At 43.5% G+C, this 17,453-nt stretch overlaps 1 protein-coding gene across 2 annotated transcripts in view; it reads left to right on the top strand.

Annotated features, from left to right (window-relative positions):
- TRPC5 (transient receptor potential cation channel subfamily C member 5) overlaps window positions 1-17,453 on the top strand; it is a 326,934-nt gene that overhangs the window by 163,579 nt on the left and 145,902 nt on the right. For both annotated transcript variants that reach the window (XM_074323867.1, XM_074323866.1), the window contains one exon: window positions 15,393-15,914. In XM_074323867.1, the coding sequence (XP_074179968.1) occupies window positions 15,393-15,914 (522 nt within the window). The remainder of the gene's footprint in view (window positions 1-15,392; window positions 15,915-17,453) is intronic.

Raw genomic sequence — 17,453 nt, 5'->3', positions numbered from 1 at the left:
CAGTAGTATTCTATCTGGAGACTGGTGCCAGATGCCAGGCTTGCCTCAGGTGTGGATAACTGAGAGAAGTAGGAATGTGGAGCTCAGTAATTGCTTGATAAATTGACACACATTCCTCTCTCAAATCTTGTCCTCTAATCATATAACTTTTGGTCCAATGCCTGCATATGAACTGCACAACTTTAAAACAAAACATTTTTTGGCATGTGTATGGAGCATGAAATGAAAATCATGATTGGCAAAGGGAGTACTCTTGACATGATTTAACATGAATTTTGCTTCTAGATTTCTGGTCTGATTTCCTTTACACCTTTTTAAAAAATGTTTCTTACCTATCACAAGCTAATTTAAAGACAATTTTCTTTATTCAGGCTTATCGCACACTGCTTTTGAGATTAATAGTGAGAATTACCCTTTTGTACTTTTTCTTTACACTCTAAGAACCAACTGAGCTTAATGTTTATCACCCAAGGTTTTCTAGGCCTAAACTGGGACTCCCAATAATACCTACCAATTTTCAATGTATGGCAATGAACATACTTTTCAATTGTATGGCTATGAACTACTTGAAATAGAGAGTCTTGGCTCCTTTTTCTGCATGAAGGATCCTCTTTTTTGTTCATTCTGATTTTATTTCGCTGGCAGATATGCTTCTATCAAAATCAGTGCCTACTGGAAAAATTATAAAATAACAAATGGTTATTTGTATTGAAGCCTATCATATAGTGGATGTCAGTCTGGTTATCCTGGCCCTCACACAGTCTTGTGCCCTGGTTGATCACCAAGGTTTCTGCATCTGGGTTTGGAGCCCTGTCCAGAAACCTTTATCATGGTACCTGAACTCACAGTAGTCGTGTGATGAGCAGTGACATGTAAAACTCTAAGTCAGCTTGGCAGCATCCTTTTTCCAGCAAAGCAATCTATAAGAGAAGTTTAATTTAAAAATTACATGGTGCCCTATAAAAAACAATCAAGTGTGCAATGGCTTTGCTAAAATGCTGTTTGTATCAAGCTCCAGCATAGGGCTACCTGCAAAGGTAACTGCAATCACATTTGCAGACCCATGCTCCATTCCTCTGTGCAGTGTTAGGAGATGCAATGACCACATCTTCACTTCTGATATTTTTCCTGTCTCCATAATAACCCACACCTTCTGATTTACTTTTACTTGTTGCATTATTTCCACAATTTCCTGACATATGTCATATCTTCACTGCATACAGAGTGCCTTCACAGAGGGCTGGTTCCCCAAAGACCACACACAGTGTATCCCCTTCCTGTCTTGGCTTCTTTTACCTCTTCTTTTGTTTCTAATATCCATCCCAAAACTCACCTTATTTTGGGAGTTGATGGCCCCTACCATTCATTATAACCTATATTTTTCAAAGTAAAATGTATAGAACAGTTCATTTAACCATTTATGACAATCTAGATTTGAAAAAAAAAATGCCTTTCCAAGTTTCCTTGACTAGAGCCCTGAAATTATAAACTCTTACAATCTAAGGAGTTAGCCATATATTATTTTCTCATAGACTTAGCTTCTGACTTCTGAAAAATTAAGATCCTGCGTCTGATGAGAAATCAGGAATGGTTCTGTGGAATCGCACATTTTGACCAATGCTATATAGAACTTACCTGGGTTTAAGGTAGAACATTAGTTGATGAAGTTAAATACTACCCAATAAAACCTGCAATACTTAATTATGATATGTATGAATATTCAATATTATGATTACAGATTTGTTTATCGATATATAATTAATCAAATTGTTGGCCTTTCACTAGTTGGGAGTGAAGCAGCATAGTGGTTCACAGTGGAGGCTTTGGAGCCAAACTGCCTGGGTTCAAGTTCGGGCCACTACTTCCTAGATATGTGACCTCAGGCAAGACACTTAGCTTCTCTATGGCTGAGTTTCTTCAGGTATAAGATGGGGATAATTATTATATTTATAGCATAGAACCATGGTGAGGACTGAATGAGATACTCTAGTATGTTGCCTTGCATATGGGAAGTTCTCCATAACTAATAACCATCAGTGTTATTTTTATCCCTGTTATAAAGGGTAATGCTGGCCATTGTTATATACATTATTGAATTTTACATATTAATATTGATAAAAAATTCAGGTGTGTTTTGTGACATTATCCTTAAATAAATTTTGTCCATTTTAGTCTCCTAAATTATATATATTTTAGCTTTGAAATCAGCTGAGATGATCCAGCAAATCTTAATTCTAATGGTTCTGTTTTTACTGGAGTCCTGGAAACATTATTTCCCATCTGATGCCAATGGCTGCTCCAAAGTAAGCTCATCCATCACCACTACCAGCTAACTGATCTATTGGTAAGGCAGAGTGGGTAGCTGGTAATGTGATGAGATTAGATGCAAGTGTTCTTCATTTCTGAGTAATATAGAGAAATGAAATTTTGTTTCCAACACTACCTTGAACTGCTGAAAAGACTGAATATTAATTTTATCAGGCATGTTAGGGTGGGGAGGAAGAGACCCAGCATGTAGAAAAATAGGCATTGCAATTTCACTACATCCAGGGACAAAATGGGAGATTCATTTCGACCATGATACTATCAGACCAGTTGTGTGAGGAAGTGCCAATTGGATCATTTAGCCCATGACCAGATGGCATTGTAGGTATGAATGAAGTGGCTCCCTTATAAGGGTTCCCCCACTAATTACAAATGTGGGGTATATTTTCAGAAGTCTGTGATAAACTCCAGCAAGGACACCTGCCTAAGGCTGGTAACAATAGGGTTCAGAAAACTTCCAATTAGCAGATTGTGTCCACTGATGAGGTTAATGGAAATGAATGTATCATTTGGGCCCCTTGAGAACAATAACCAGTCAGTCCTGAGAGTAGGGAAAGGGGAGCATCATCTACTCCTCTGTTGTGTCGTCTGGCAATAGGATTTAACTGAAAATACAAAGAACTGACTTTAGCTCACTCTGTGCACTCTACTGTGTTTTATGTGATGAGCACTGAGCCCAGTGACTCTGTCCCATGCTCATTAATCCAGAAGGATCCTAGAATATAATGCTAGCTTTGAAACGGGAGGACCTAGGGCAGAACCAGGAGGATTAATGATTTGCATTAAGGCCTGAATGCAAAGCCTCAGGGAGAAGCAGGCAATGTAACTTCTTTAGTGGCCATGCCCTAAGCCCATATCATTGCAAATGTTAAAATTCAATCAAGTCAGTTCATGTACGAGGTTTCTTTAGAAGTACAGTTGTAGATAATATGAACTAAGTTTAATTTCTTATTATGTTGATTTCCTTCCCTCTTCTCCATCCCCACCACAATTTTTTCATTTTAAAAAACATGAGTTTTAATGGGAAGCCTAGTATCATTCTGTATAATTTTGGAGTTCAAAGAGAAGGCAAAATTTGGTAAGAAAAGAACAAAATTGAATTTTCCACCTGACCTCAGTCTGACACAAATGGCTGTTGAAGGATAATTTTTTTAAAAGGGGATTAAATCATGATCCTCATGTAAATTCAAGTGAACGTGTGTGAAAAATTTTGTTTAACTCATTAATTAGGGAGGGTACCAGGAGGCCAGGGGTTTGCAAACTGCAGCCTACAAACTCCAGCCTGTCACCTGTTTTGGTAAATAGTTATGGAGTACAGCCATACCCATTCATTTACATATTGCTCATGGCTGTTTTCCTGGTACAATGGCGGAGTTGTATTGTCCACAAGACCTAATATATTCACTATCTATCCTTTTACAGAAAAAGTTTGCTGGCCCCTGATATAGGCCATCAGGAATGGCTGAAAGAAATTTATAAACAGATGCATAAAGCAATAATCAATTGCATTGTGCCCGACAAGAAATATTTGCATTACAATTTATAGAGTTATAGAACAACTCAAAGACAATCAGAGGCACAGGTAATCCAGAAAATATACTAGACCTGAGCAATTAGGCCCATTACATGAATAGAAACTCAGACTAAGGATCCAGAGAGAATCTTGTTCTACAAACTAGGGCTGAGGTGGGGAAGAAACTGGGATTCAGAAACTAACAGAACAAGGAGAGTACCATAATGCAAATCCCCAATGATTGAAATTTGGAATGGAGGAGTCTGAGGTCAGCCACTTAACTGCTTCCTACTTCAAGGCTTGGTTGCTCTAGAAACTGGGGCAAGACTGATTCCTTGGGGTAGATCAGCACGCCCAGCTATGGGGGTGCTGGGGAAGGCAGAGGCTGATCCTATATCACTCTCTTAGTTTCAACTACTATAGGCTGAAGGCTTTCACATCTACATTTTCACCCTGGCCTTTCCTTCAAGATTCACAGTAGAGTTATACAATTTCCCGTTACTGTCCCAATAGGTACTTCAAACTCAACATGTCCAAAATTAAACTTTTTTTAAAACCCTAAACCTGCTCTTCCTCCCTTATTCACTACACTATCTCTATTGGTGACACCACATTCAACCAGGTATGCAATCCAGAAACCTGACCTCCTTGATTTCTCCTCCCTTCAGTACTACCTGACACATCCAATGAACGTCTTAAATCTGTTCTTTCCTGTCCATCTCTAGAATCATTGTTTAGTTTAAGATCTCACCATTTCTTCACTTGGACTACTGATATAACTAGTATTATCTTTCTGAAACTCATCCAATGGTGTGCTGGAGCTGGCTTCCACCAGCTGGTGAGAACTGGTTGTGTGCATCTCTTACCACCTGTGTCCCATGATGTCATACTGGGAGCTTGAAATTGGCCACAGTGGAAGTATTTACACCACAGAAATTGGCAAACACTACAAATCAAGATTTTTAATAGAAAGCTCCTTATTAAATATTAGCAGCACATTTACCACTGCCAATTCCCCACACTTTAGCCAAACTGATCTTTGTAAAACATTTGCTCAGCAATGTCCCTTTCTAATTAAAACTCTCCAGTGTTACATTATCTATAAATCACCTTTACCCTCATCTACCACCTCCCTCCCCCCTTACCTTCTGGTAACCACTAAACTGTTGTCTGAATTTTTGTTTCTCACTTGTTTGTCTTGTTCTTTTGTTGTTTTGGGTTTATATACCACATATCAGTGAAATCGTGTTTCTCTGCTTTTTCTGTCTAACTTATTTCGCTTAATTGTACACCTGAAATCTATGTAACTTTACTAACAATTGTCACCCCAATACACTTTAATTTAAAAAAAAAACTAAAAAAAAACTCTTCAGTGGTTCCCTGTGGTCAACAGATAACATTAAGTTCCTTAATATGGCAAATGAGGCCTTTTATCATCTAACACCTGCCTAAATGTCCAGCTTCCTCTCTTATCCCTCTTTAGTCTCACAACTTATATGCTAACTCAAAGGTCACAAACTGGCTCACTCAAGCCTAAATTTCCTCATATATGTATTTTGTTTGGCCTGTATACTATCGCTAATTTTTTTCAGCCAACATTTAAGGCTTTAAAAAAATTCTACCCTAAAATCCATATTTTTGAATTCTACTGAAAAATTACAATGCTGGTCCCTCATTTGTGCTTATCATAAAAATTTTATAACAACAAGAAGTTGTCCAGGGAGATACCCCTCTTGAGAAGGTATGTGCTCTACAGTTCTCCAGTTCCTACCATTCACTCACCCAAATTATGCATATGCACCCACACCTCGCCTTCATTTTTGTCACCTATTGTATGTTTGGCCTGTTGGTGACCATATCATACAGTCCTGATTATTATCACAAACCTCTGACCCTCATTATAGAACCTCTCTTGCTTTACCATGGCTGTCCTGATGCCAGTCCATGGTCCCTACACAGTCTAGAAAGGAAAAGCAGCAGGATGAAGAGAGGCAGAAAAAGAGGGTACAAGAGGAGTAGAAATCTAGTCTTTGAGTGAGAGTCTCCATTTTGAAGCCATAGAATTGTGAAAATGACAGGCACTGTCTTAGGTTTTTGTGACTTTAGAATATTCCTTACAGAGCCCATCTGGTAACACTCCTTAGAATCCTCGAACATGTACCTTCTCAGCTAGATGTGGGAAGGAAAGACCCAAAACGACTAGCTCACATTGTTTCAAATTGTGGGAATTAGGATTATAAATGAGAATCAATTTCTTAATTTGAGATTAGAAAACTTAATTCCTTTTTTCTGAGTGCCTGCTGTGTGTCTAGTACTGTATTGCTGGATCTTGTGAGGAAAACAAGAGCAGACTAAGACAACTCCTTGTTGAGCACTAAGTCAAAGACAACAGAATCAGATGGCTTCAGAAACCATTTTGTATTTGTGGGGACAGAGCCAGGAGTGCAGTTTCCAGGCTCTCACCCTCACTTGGAAAGGTGCTCACTTGAGTAGTAAATGGCCATCATCTGTGATTGGATGGCCATCAGCTGTGGCTAGTTGGCCATCAGCTGTAACCAGTGAGCCACTGGCCACTAATATAACTGCCATGGCTACACTAGCAGAAAAATGGGGGCTAGCAAGAAGATGGTGGCTGAGCTAGCAGGAGTGGATTGTAGTTAGCATGGTGGATTGTAGCTAGCAAGTGAGGTTGGCTGGCAGAGAAGTGGACGGCAGGCTGCGGATTGTGTGGCTCCTGCTCCCTGTGTCTCCAACCAAGCTGCCAGGGAGAATATAGTGGTATGACTCCCCTATCTATGGCTCCGTGGGTGTTCCTTTTTGGCCTCACCATATCCTGCGCTCTTATGTGGGGAGCTGGACCAGAGACCCCACATGGCACCCTGCATGACAATATTCTAGGTATAAAAAGGAGAAACCTCTCAGTTCCATGACAAAAGTGGGCTAGGCAATATTCACAAGTACCTCTGTGTGTCTTAGACAGGCCTGGCAGCACTGACATAGAAGGAAAGAAAGAAGAAAACAAAAGAGTAGGAAAAACAGAAAGAGCAAGAAAGTGGAGAGAAAGGACAGGAAGAGCACCATAGTAGGGAGTGTCGTGCGGGGAGGCCTGTGGGGTCTCTGCTCCCGCTCCCCACATAAGGACGCAGGATGTGGTTAGGCCAAAAAGGAACTCCCACGGAGCCATAGGTAGGGGAGTCATACCACTATAGTCTCACTAGAGGCTGGATTCACACAACGTGTGACCTGCTGTCCGCTTTTCTGCCTGCCGACCGACTTCCTCTCCCCAGGGCAGCCATGGCAGTTATATCAGTAGCCAATTGGCTAACTGGCTACAGCTGATGGCCAACTAGCCACAGCCGACGGCCGTCTACTACCCGAGCCAGCACCCCTCCACGTGAGGCTGAGAGCCTGGAAACTGCTCTCTGGGGCTTTGTCCCCACACTCCACCCCTACAGGGTCTCGCCTCACAATCTAAGTGACAAGCGTCTTCCGCGAGGGTCCTTGTGCCATATTAGCCTACAGGCACCTGACCACACAACACCCAAAAACTTGACGAATAAGCCAGGGCCTTGGACCTTTTCCTCATTCAGCTGCGTGACTCCAGGTGGTGGAGAAGAGAGGGAGCTTCTTGCTCTAAATCTGAAAGAGAATCTGATGTTAATAAAATATCATCGACATAATGAAACAAGGCCACAGAGGACGGGCGATCCCACTGTGCCAAGTCCTGGGCCACAAGCCCGTGGCAGATAGTGGGGCCGTGCAAGTATCCTTGCAGAAGGACGTGAAAAGTCCACTGCCGACTATCCCAAGTAAAAGCAAACTGCTCTTGACACTCGGGTGCAATGTCAATGGAGAAAAAAGCATTGGCCAAGTCCACTACATAGTGATATGTTCCCAGGCGGACAGTCAGACAATCCATTAAATCATGTATTGAAGGCACCGCCGCGTGCAAAGGTGGCGTCACGTTATTTAACTCCTTATGGTCCACAGTCATTCGCCAGGTCCCATCTGGCTTCTTGACAGGCCATACTGGGGAGTTAAAGGGACTGCGCGTTGGCCTCACAATATGTGCCTTCTCCAATTCCAATATTGTACGACCAATCTCCTCCTGTCCTCCTGGCAGGCGGTACTGTCGCACTGTAACCACACGCCAAGACTGTGGCAACACTTGAGGAGGGTGGTGAGCATGCCCGCGTGTCACCGCTTTCACCACCCGGATCCAGAGACGGAACTCTCCTACCAACGTCTGTAAGCTGAGGCCATGTAGCACGTCCACACCTAGAATATACTCCGGAACGGGGGAGACATACACCTTGTAGGTATGAGGGGGAAGCCTTCCTATACCCAGTGGTAAGAAAATAGCTTTTGTAGTCACAGTCTTTCCCCCACAGCCATCAATGCAGATTGCTGGTCCTGGGAACAGTTCTGGGTTCCCATAAACAAGACTGCAGTCTGTGCCAGTGTCAACTAGGGCTAAAACCCTCTGTACATTAGAAGGGGACCAATGTATGGACAGTTCCACGTGGGGCCTACGGTCCCCACTCATCCCCTCTGACCGGGTGCCTTGCCCCACCCCTAATCAAGCTGAAAGGAGTTGGCCTCAAGCGGCCGCATGAAGTCCTGGAGGGACATGGGTCGCGTTTTCCCAGACTCCTCCTTTAGGCTTCTCCGGAATTGCTGTTCCGGACGCAACTGTTTCCAAAGTTCTAACAACAGTGCATTGGGTTGTCCATTTTTTTCTGATCGACCCCTGCTGCCACGACCTCACGCCACATGTGCGCGTGTTACTCTCTGAGGCCCGCGACCTCGCCCCTTTACTTTTGATTTGAGCTTCCAGGTCTCAACTGCGCGGACCTCCTCTCTTAACTTCCTTCGCCTCTGGCTTTCAACATCCCCTAGGGTGGCCATGGCTGTTGTAACTTCATGGATCTGTCGCCCCACATAGGGCGTAAGAATAGCAACCAAGGATCCAAAAGCACTCACATGTGCAGTATCCAAAACCAGTTCTCTCATGCTGGCAGTAAAAAGCTCGTCATCTGGCCCCTGCATATTAGGGTTAAAAATAGCATGTCTCATACCCATTTCACAGATGATTTGCATAAGTTCCGTATATGACTGCCATTGACTCACAGTGTCTGGCAGCTCGCCAGCCTGTCCCCATACTGTGCGTACTGCAGCAGTGAGCCACTCCATTAGAGAATGGTTGCCCTGGTTTTGGGCCAACCTATGGCAGTTCTGTAACCTTTGTCACAGGAATGGATGCACTGTCAACAAAGGCTAGCTTTTCCATCTTGCCTGGGGAGCAGAGAATGTTGTCTGCTCCCTCATCCCATAAATGTAGTAGCTAAGCAGAGACTGGCTCTCCAGGGTGCCGTCTGTACCGAGTCCCCAGCTCCTGCAACTCAGTGGGAGTGTATGGGGTGTAGGTTGTGAACTCAGTCACAGCTGGGTTGCCGGCAGCAATGCCCCCAGGGCCCAAAGGTTGCTCACGTTTTACCCTTTGCTTCAAGATTGGCCGGGCTTGGGGGTTAGGAGCTACATTGTCTCCACTTGCTTCCACCACCTCTGACTCAGATACTCCACTGTGGGGCCCCTCTTCTAACAGGCGGATCCGGGCTTCCAGCGCTTCCAACTGGCACACCTGGTCCAGCACCTGGGCTATTTCATTAGGCGCATTTTCTGTGTTGAGACTCAAGGCCTTGAGGAACATCCAGCCCACGCGGCCGGCTGTAGCCTTCACCTCCTCTGGCAACCACTCAGCCAGAGCCTGCAGGGTCCTCTCCACGCTGGCCGGAGAGCCATCCATGTCCTCCCACCCCTCTTGGGGGGTCGAACTCCTGAGAACAGTGGCCACCGGACACCACACACTTTGTGGGGGCCACACGTCCTCCTGCCCAGAGTCAGACTCCATTCCTACCTGGTCAGAATCTTGCTCGCCATGCCAGGTGTCTGAGTGGGTGGAGGCCTCCGTGTAAAATGTCCACAACCCTCGGAGCCTAAGGCCACAGCTGTCGCGTCTAGCGCAACACGGACAGTGAGGGTGCGAGAAGGGGCGGTTTGGGTTAAGTTTTTAAGAAAGAAACAAACAGAGACTTAATGCAGTTAAATCTCTCCGAAGGCCAGGGGTCTCTCAGTCTCAGAGGACTGGAGCCCAGATTTGAGCCGACTGGAGGTTTTTATTGATAAGTATACAAGGGAGTAGCAGTGTTTTTGGCATTGTTTGTGAGACTCACTTATCACGTTATAGAAACAACCCAAACCAATTATGTTGATCTTCAAACAGCCGGAGCAGAAAGTCCTTGAGGTGAGGTATGCACCTCTTTTCAGGGACATATATCACATGTTGAAATTGTTTCACAGAGCTGAGCAGAGAGAGTTTAATCTTATCACTCTCAAGACTTTTCTCACAATTAGGTGAGAGGGAAAAGTCAGAGTCAGCAGCCGCTTTTCCCAGGCAGGGGGAAGGAGAGGCAAGGCTCCTTCCCATATTCTTTTAAGGCAGCTCATTGGGGGTCCCCACTCGGTTCCCCCTGGCTTAGGTTGTATCTCCCGTGATATATCTTACCCGTCTTTGGCTGCAAACCATCTTTTGGGGACCAGACAGAGAGACATAAGGTGTAAACACAAGGATGGAACAGAGTCCCAGAAAAGCACTGTCTTACAGACTCTTCTTTCCTTAAGGAAAGACACAGGGGGGACAGTTGGCTAGGTTGTTGTGTGACTACACACAGCAGATTACCAAAATGAAGGCAACGCCTTCCATGGCCAAGAGGGTCGTGTGCCAGCTGGAGGCTTGTGTCTCCCAGGCAGACCGCGCCTCCCGTTCCTGGTGTCACTCCTCATGGGCCTCCCGAAGCTGAGCTCTCACACGCATAAACCGCTCCACCATGCTTTGGTAGGTTTTGGATGGCACCGTACTCTGCTTATGAAACTGAGCTTTTATATGTATAAACTGCTCCAGTACATTCCGGAGTTTTGGCCGACACCACACCCTGCTCGCTGCGCCATGTGTCCTATAGGGAGGCCTGCGGGGTCTCTGCTCCCACTCCCCACATAAGGATGCAGGATGTGGCTAGGCCAAAAAGGAACACCCATGGAGCCATAAGTAGGGGAGTCATACCACTATAGTCTCACTGGAGGCTGGATTCACAAGACGTGCGACCTGCTGTCCGCTTTCCGCTTTTCTGCCAACCGACCGACTCTCTCCACCACAGCCGCAGCAGTTATATCAGTGGCCAATTGATTAACCGGCTACAGCTGATGGCCAACTAACCACAGCTGACAGCCATCTACTACCCGAGCCAGCACCCCTCCACGTGAGGCCAAGAGCCTGGAAACTGCTCTCTGGGGCTTTGTCGCCACAGGGAGCATACACATACCTCCAATCTAACCCAAGGAATCCTGTGCTACTGTCTATTTTCTCTCCACCTCCCCACCTCTTGCCTCTAGATCATGACAGAGATTGAGGAATATGACTGCCCACTGAGAAGGGGCAGATTCCCAGATCTGAGCTCCTTTCTTCCTGGGCCAACTGTGACACATTGATCACTTACCATCTCTTCCACCTTCAGGATTTACTTCGGTTGTGGTGTTTACGTCCATTACCAGGTCCACTCAACCTACTTCTTCTTTAGCTTGTAGGCTTATGTTAATTTCTGAGATTATTCTCTTCTGTGTCCAATTTACTTTATGAGCCAGTTGCTCACTTCCTGCTGTCTTGTTTGTAGCTGCTCCCTCTAAATATTATCAGTGTTTACTCGCTGCTCCATCCAATGTGATGACCAATGTGCAGCCAGCTCTCAACTATTCAGAGGCTGATGCAACCATTCCCTGAAGGAAACAGATTTCTGGCAGACTCCTCTCCCTCTTTCTCCTCCACCTTTTTCCCCACCCTGTTTTCTGGCCACTTCCTTGTTTGGGAATCTTTCATCCAAGGTGGGAAGGAGGCAAATATGATGGAAAACTAAATCATCCTTTTGTCAGTTCTCCAGCAAATGTGGGATTCTAAAAAAAATATTAACTGAAGAGTAAAAAGAAACTATTGATTAAAACAATATTCGTCTATTCTGTGAGAATCCCAATTATGCATATTCTCCACAGTTAAAGTAAGTATTTGGAACTGTATTTTTAAAGTGCATTAAGATCACTATTTCATAACTTGGAATCATATATACAAGGTTTGACAATTAAGTTCGTGAACTCATCCTAGAAAAAGAGCTGCATACCTCATTTTGAATATCACTAAATTCACCTTTGAAGTACTCCCCTTGGGAAGCTGTGCACCCATGCCAGTGCCTAGTCCACCCTTCAAAGCAATTTTGGAACTTTTTTTCTGGAATGGCCATCTGAGCTATCACTGTATTACCCTTGATGTCCTGAATGTCATCAAAATGTCTTCCTTTCAATATTTCCGTTATATTCAGGTAAAGAAAGAAGTCATTGGGGGCAAGATCAGGTGACTAGGGAGGATGTTCCAAAACAGTTATTTGTTTACTGGCTAAAAACGCCCTCACAGACAGTGCCATGTGAGCTGGTGCACTGTCATGATGCAAGAGCTCCTTAGGGACCATTTTGGCACACACCTTTCTCATGCCAAGATTTTCAGTTAAGATTTTCCTGTTTCTCTATCAGTGCTTACTTGGTCTGCTCTGCTTCTCACAGTCAGTCGATGATTTTGATGCACAATTCAACGAAGTTTTGCAATGTTTTCGTCAGTTCTGCTCGTTACTGGCTGCCCTGACCTCTCTTCATCCGTGACGCATTTAATCCATTTGTACACTGCCATTTTCTTCATGGCATTTATCCCCATAAACTTGGACTAACATGTCCCTGATTTCACTTCCACTCTTGCCAAGTTTAACTAGAAATTTAATATTCGTTCGTTACTCTAATTCAAGCTTAGACATTCTCGCAATGACACACAAAAACACACAACAACAATGAATGCCACTCAGCAAGACACAGCCACATGTCAACATGAACACAGCTGTGAGACACTGATATACCAAGGTTATGAAACCTTACCGAGAGTTTGTACAGTGCTGCCAATGTAAGTACACAGTGATAAGTTCGCGAACTTAATTGTCAGACCACGTATGCTCTGACTACTCACCTCCACCCCTCCATGAGGCCTCCTGTGACTATTCTGGTCCTCCTCATTCTCTAGCTCTAGACCCCACCATACTGAGACTCTTGTGTGGGTCTAGTGAGCTGCCTCAGTTTCTCTATTAGACTAAGAGCAGACTGGGTCCCAAAACACATATTTAAAGATGAAAACTTGGAGGGTGTGGGGAAGGCAAGCTCTGGAGGCAGAGGGAGGCAACCAGGCTCCATTGCTTTGTTTTCTGCCTGGCAGTGAGGGCTGTTAGGCCATAGTTGTCACACTTCTGTATTCCGTCTCTGCCCCTATTACTGGGTTCAGCGGTATTATACGCTGAGCACCCAGGCAGGATTGCTGGGGCCACAGAAAGTGCACCTCCAGTATCAATCCTCCCCTCCATTGGGACAACAGTAAGCTCTGGGTTTTGTCCCTTGGCCCCCATGTCTGCACTTATTCCTTCCGTCCACCTCTGTTCACACCGATTTGCCCACCTTCAGATTCTTCAATGCACAGATCTCTCAGACATGTTTCTGTGTTCTGTAGGGAATCCTTTGTTGAATTAGAGCTGTTCAACTTGTTGTAACAACTTCAAGGGGAGAGATCAAGGGGGACCCCTCATGCTATCGTGTTTCTGATATCACTCCCAGTTCTCCCAAGAAGACAAATGGCCAACAGATGTATGAAAAACATGCTCAACTTCACTAGCTATTAGGGAAATACAAATCAAAACCACAATGAGATACCACCTTACACATGTTAGAATGGCTGTTATCAACAAAACAAGTAGTAACAAGTGTTGGAGAGGTTGTGAGAAAAAGGAACCCTCATACACTGCTGGTGGGAATATAAATTGCCACAGCCACTATGGAAAACAGTACGGAGTTTCACCAAAAATATTCAGAATAGAATTATTATACGACCCAGCAATACCTCTTCTGGGTATCCATCTAAAAAATCTGAAAACATTTATCTGTAAAGATATATGTACCCCTATGTCCATTGTAGCATTATTCACAGTGGTCAAGACATGGAAATAACCAAAGTGTACTAAGATAGATAATTGGATTAAGAACATGTGGTACATATATACCGTGGGATATTACTCAGCTGTAAGAAAAGATGAAATACTGCCATTTGCAACAACATAGATGGATCTTGAGATTATCATGCTAAGCAAAATAAGTCAGACAGAAAAAGTTGAGAACCATATGACTTCACTCATATGTGAGATATAAAACTGAAAGCAACAAACGAAGAAGACAAACAAACAAAAACTCATAGACACAGACAACAGTTTAGTAGTTACCAGACAGTAAGGGGGAGGGGAGTTGTGGAAGAGGGAAAAGGGAGTCAAATATATAGTGATGGAAGGAGAACTGACTGGGTGACACAATGCAATAGAATGATGATGTATTATAGAAATGTACACTTGAAACCTATATAATTTTACTAACCAATATCATCCCAATAAATAAAAAATAATTAAAAAGTTGATTTTTTTCTTCATCGATCAGGTTCTGCACACTCACCCAGAGATACTCCTGAATACCCAAAGAACCCTACACCTTTCACTTATACCTACTATTTACACAAAGCAGCATATCATGAAATAGCGATTTTATCAAAGCTCCTTTTGCTATTTATAGCCCCTCCCTCAAGCCTAGAGGTCCTCATTTACAGAGTACTTCTTCCCGACAATAACAGAGTCTCCCTACCTTGTTTGGACCTACAGAAAGTTGGAGGGAACACTGTCTGGCCTTGATCTTTGGTCCCCTGAAATCCTATACACATACAAAGTCAGTGTAACCATTTGAGGATGTGTTCTCTTCAGCCTCCAGAACTTGATTTAGAAGCATGGTCTTTAAGATTACTGGTTGTCTTTAGTCTTTCAAACGAATATTCCTGCAATTTCTGCTGCTCATTTGGAACTGAACATGTACTACTAGGTACTCCTACTTACTGATTTTGTATAATTCTGATCTAACCAACTAAGCTCCAAAAAGTCAGGAAAAATTTTTTACTTCTCTGTATCCCCCATCGTGCCTCAGACAGAACTGGGCATGTTGTGGTTGCATAATTTTAAGAGCCAAGCTCTAGAGTTATGTTGCTTGGGTTTGAATCTTGGCTATGTTACTAAAAGCTGTGTAAACTTAGATATGTTCTTTAACGTCTGTGTGACTCAGCTTCTTCATTTGAGGAGAATATTTACCTCAAAAGGTTGTTGTGAAGATTAAATGAGTAAATAGATGTAAGGTGCTTAGAACAGTGCCTAGCATACAGTAAGCATTCCACAACTAGCCATTATGGTAAGGAGAATAGACAAAAGAATGGTGACTCAGATTCCTGAATCACTAACATTTAATAGGCCCTGTGCTCCCTCTTTTTCCAAGCTTTAATCCTACCCTTTTATGTTTTGTTGTTGTTGTTGTTGTGTTGTTGTTTTATTGTATCTAGGTCCCCACTTTGATGATGGACACCCAGTTCTCCGAGTTCACACCGGACATCACTCCCATCATGCTGGCTGCCCACACCAACAACTATGAAATCATCAAATTGCTTGTCCAAAAACGGGTCACTATCCCACGGCCACACCAAATCCGCTGCAACTGTGTGGAGTGTGTGTCCAGTTCAGAGGTAGACAGCCTGCGCCACTCCCGCTCCCGGCTGAACATCTATAAAGCTTTGGCAAGCCCCTCACTCATTGCCTTATCAAGTGAGGACCCCATCTTAACTGCTTTCCGCCTGGGCTGGGAGCTCAAGGAGCTCAGCAAGGTGGAGAATGAGTTCAAGGCTGAGTATGAGGAGCTCTCCCAACAGTGCAAGCTCTTTGCCAAAGACCTGCTGGACCAAGCTCGGAGCTCCCGAGAACTGGAGATCATCCTCAACCATCGAGATGACCACAGTGAAGAGCTTGACCCTCAGAAGTACCATGACCTGGCCAAGCTGAAGGTGGCAATCAAATACCACCAGAAAGAGGTAAGCTGAGTGCTTCTCTGCTTTCCAGGAAGCTTAAGACCTCCAGAGTCAAGAGTAGCAGGGCAAGAGTCAGCGTTTTTCTAAACAAATGATTAGACAGTCCTCAAAAAACAGGCCCATTTATCCAAGGCGCATAACAGCCTCTGCATATTTTCTTTATGGCCAGATAAGTAAGGAAAAATACTGATCATCTGATTCTATGATGGAAAAGCATTCATTAATTCAACAACAAATGTTTATTTAGCACTCTTCTTGGTATTTGGGATACAGAAAACAGGTACTCACCCTGCCTTCATGGAGCATACATGGTAGTGGTAGACATTAAATAAATGATAACATTAGTGAATATATAATTACATATTAACTAAGTGCTCTGCAGGGGAACTTTTATGACAGCACATAACAAAAGACCCCACCCTATATACTTGGACATGGCGGGCAGTGATCATGGATGGCTCACTGTCTGGATACTGGTAATTGTCATCGGAACTAAGTCCCTAGCAGCCCCTCAACAAGAAAGCTGAGACACGCATTTGAAAGATGGATTCATATTCAGGGTGTATAATTCTGTAGAAGGCTGGAGCAACATCTGCTATGGTGTGACCTCCAAACTCTTATCGTTCACCTCTTTGAAGGAGGTCAGTTCAAGCAGATCACAGGAGAGGCTTTGTTTTCCAGCTTGGCCACATTTACAATGTAGCCAGGGCTGTTCTATGCCATTGAATCAAACAATTTTGGGGAACCTCCTAGCAAGCCTAGTAGCCTAGTTTAGCTCATTAAAAAGGCAGCATGGTACAGTAGAAAGAGCAGGGACTTTAGAGCCAGAGAAATTCACCAGCTATATGACCTGAAGAAAGTCACTCGAATTTTCAGGACATTAATTTTTTTTCATTTTTAAATTGAAGATGACTATAGTTCCTCCATTTCATAGGACTATTATAGGAAATAAATGAGAAAATGCTAGTGTGGCACAGGAAGTACTTTAATGTCCATTTTCATACCTGTATCAATACTACCAGGAGTCATATTCAAACAGGTTAAACCAAGAGGTGCTTGCCATCTGAAGGGCAACAGGCAGACCCTTTCTGGGTCTGATCTCTGAGGCAAATCACATTGTGTACTCACCAGGTTCCTTTCTCTCAGACAATAAAAACAAATACTATGCCTTTGAAATGAGGCTAACATGAGTACCAGGGGAAACTTTGAAGGGGATAAAAATAAATGACAAAAGAACAACATGAAAGACTGAAGGGGCTGTAAGGGGGAGATAGATAGTAAATGGATAGTCCCACCCCTGAGCCTCCTTATCCTGTTTTTTCCTACTAATTGCTTTAAGTTATTTCACTAAGCCTGAAGTTATTTAACCTCACTTTTCTCTTCTGAAAAATGGGGATAATAACAGGAGCATTTCCTCCCTGTAGAAATATAAAATTTAAATAAAATAAAACAGGTAATGTACTTATGCATGGCACAATACTCAGCATATTTTAGGCCTTCAATAAATATTAGCTGCTATTATTATTCATTTTCATTTTTACA

Source organism: Rhinolophus sinicus, chromosome X (assembly GCF_036562045.2).
Source record: "Rhinolophus sinicus isolate RSC01 chromosome X, ASM3656204v1, whole genome shotgun sequence".
In the NCBI taxonomy this organism is placed as follows: Eukaryota; Metazoa; Chordata; class Mammalia; order Chiroptera; family Rhinolophidae; genus Rhinolophus; species Rhinolophus sinicus.
Note: the sequence above shows the minus strand (reverse complement) of the source record. Positions and strands in the feature narration are given on the sequence as shown.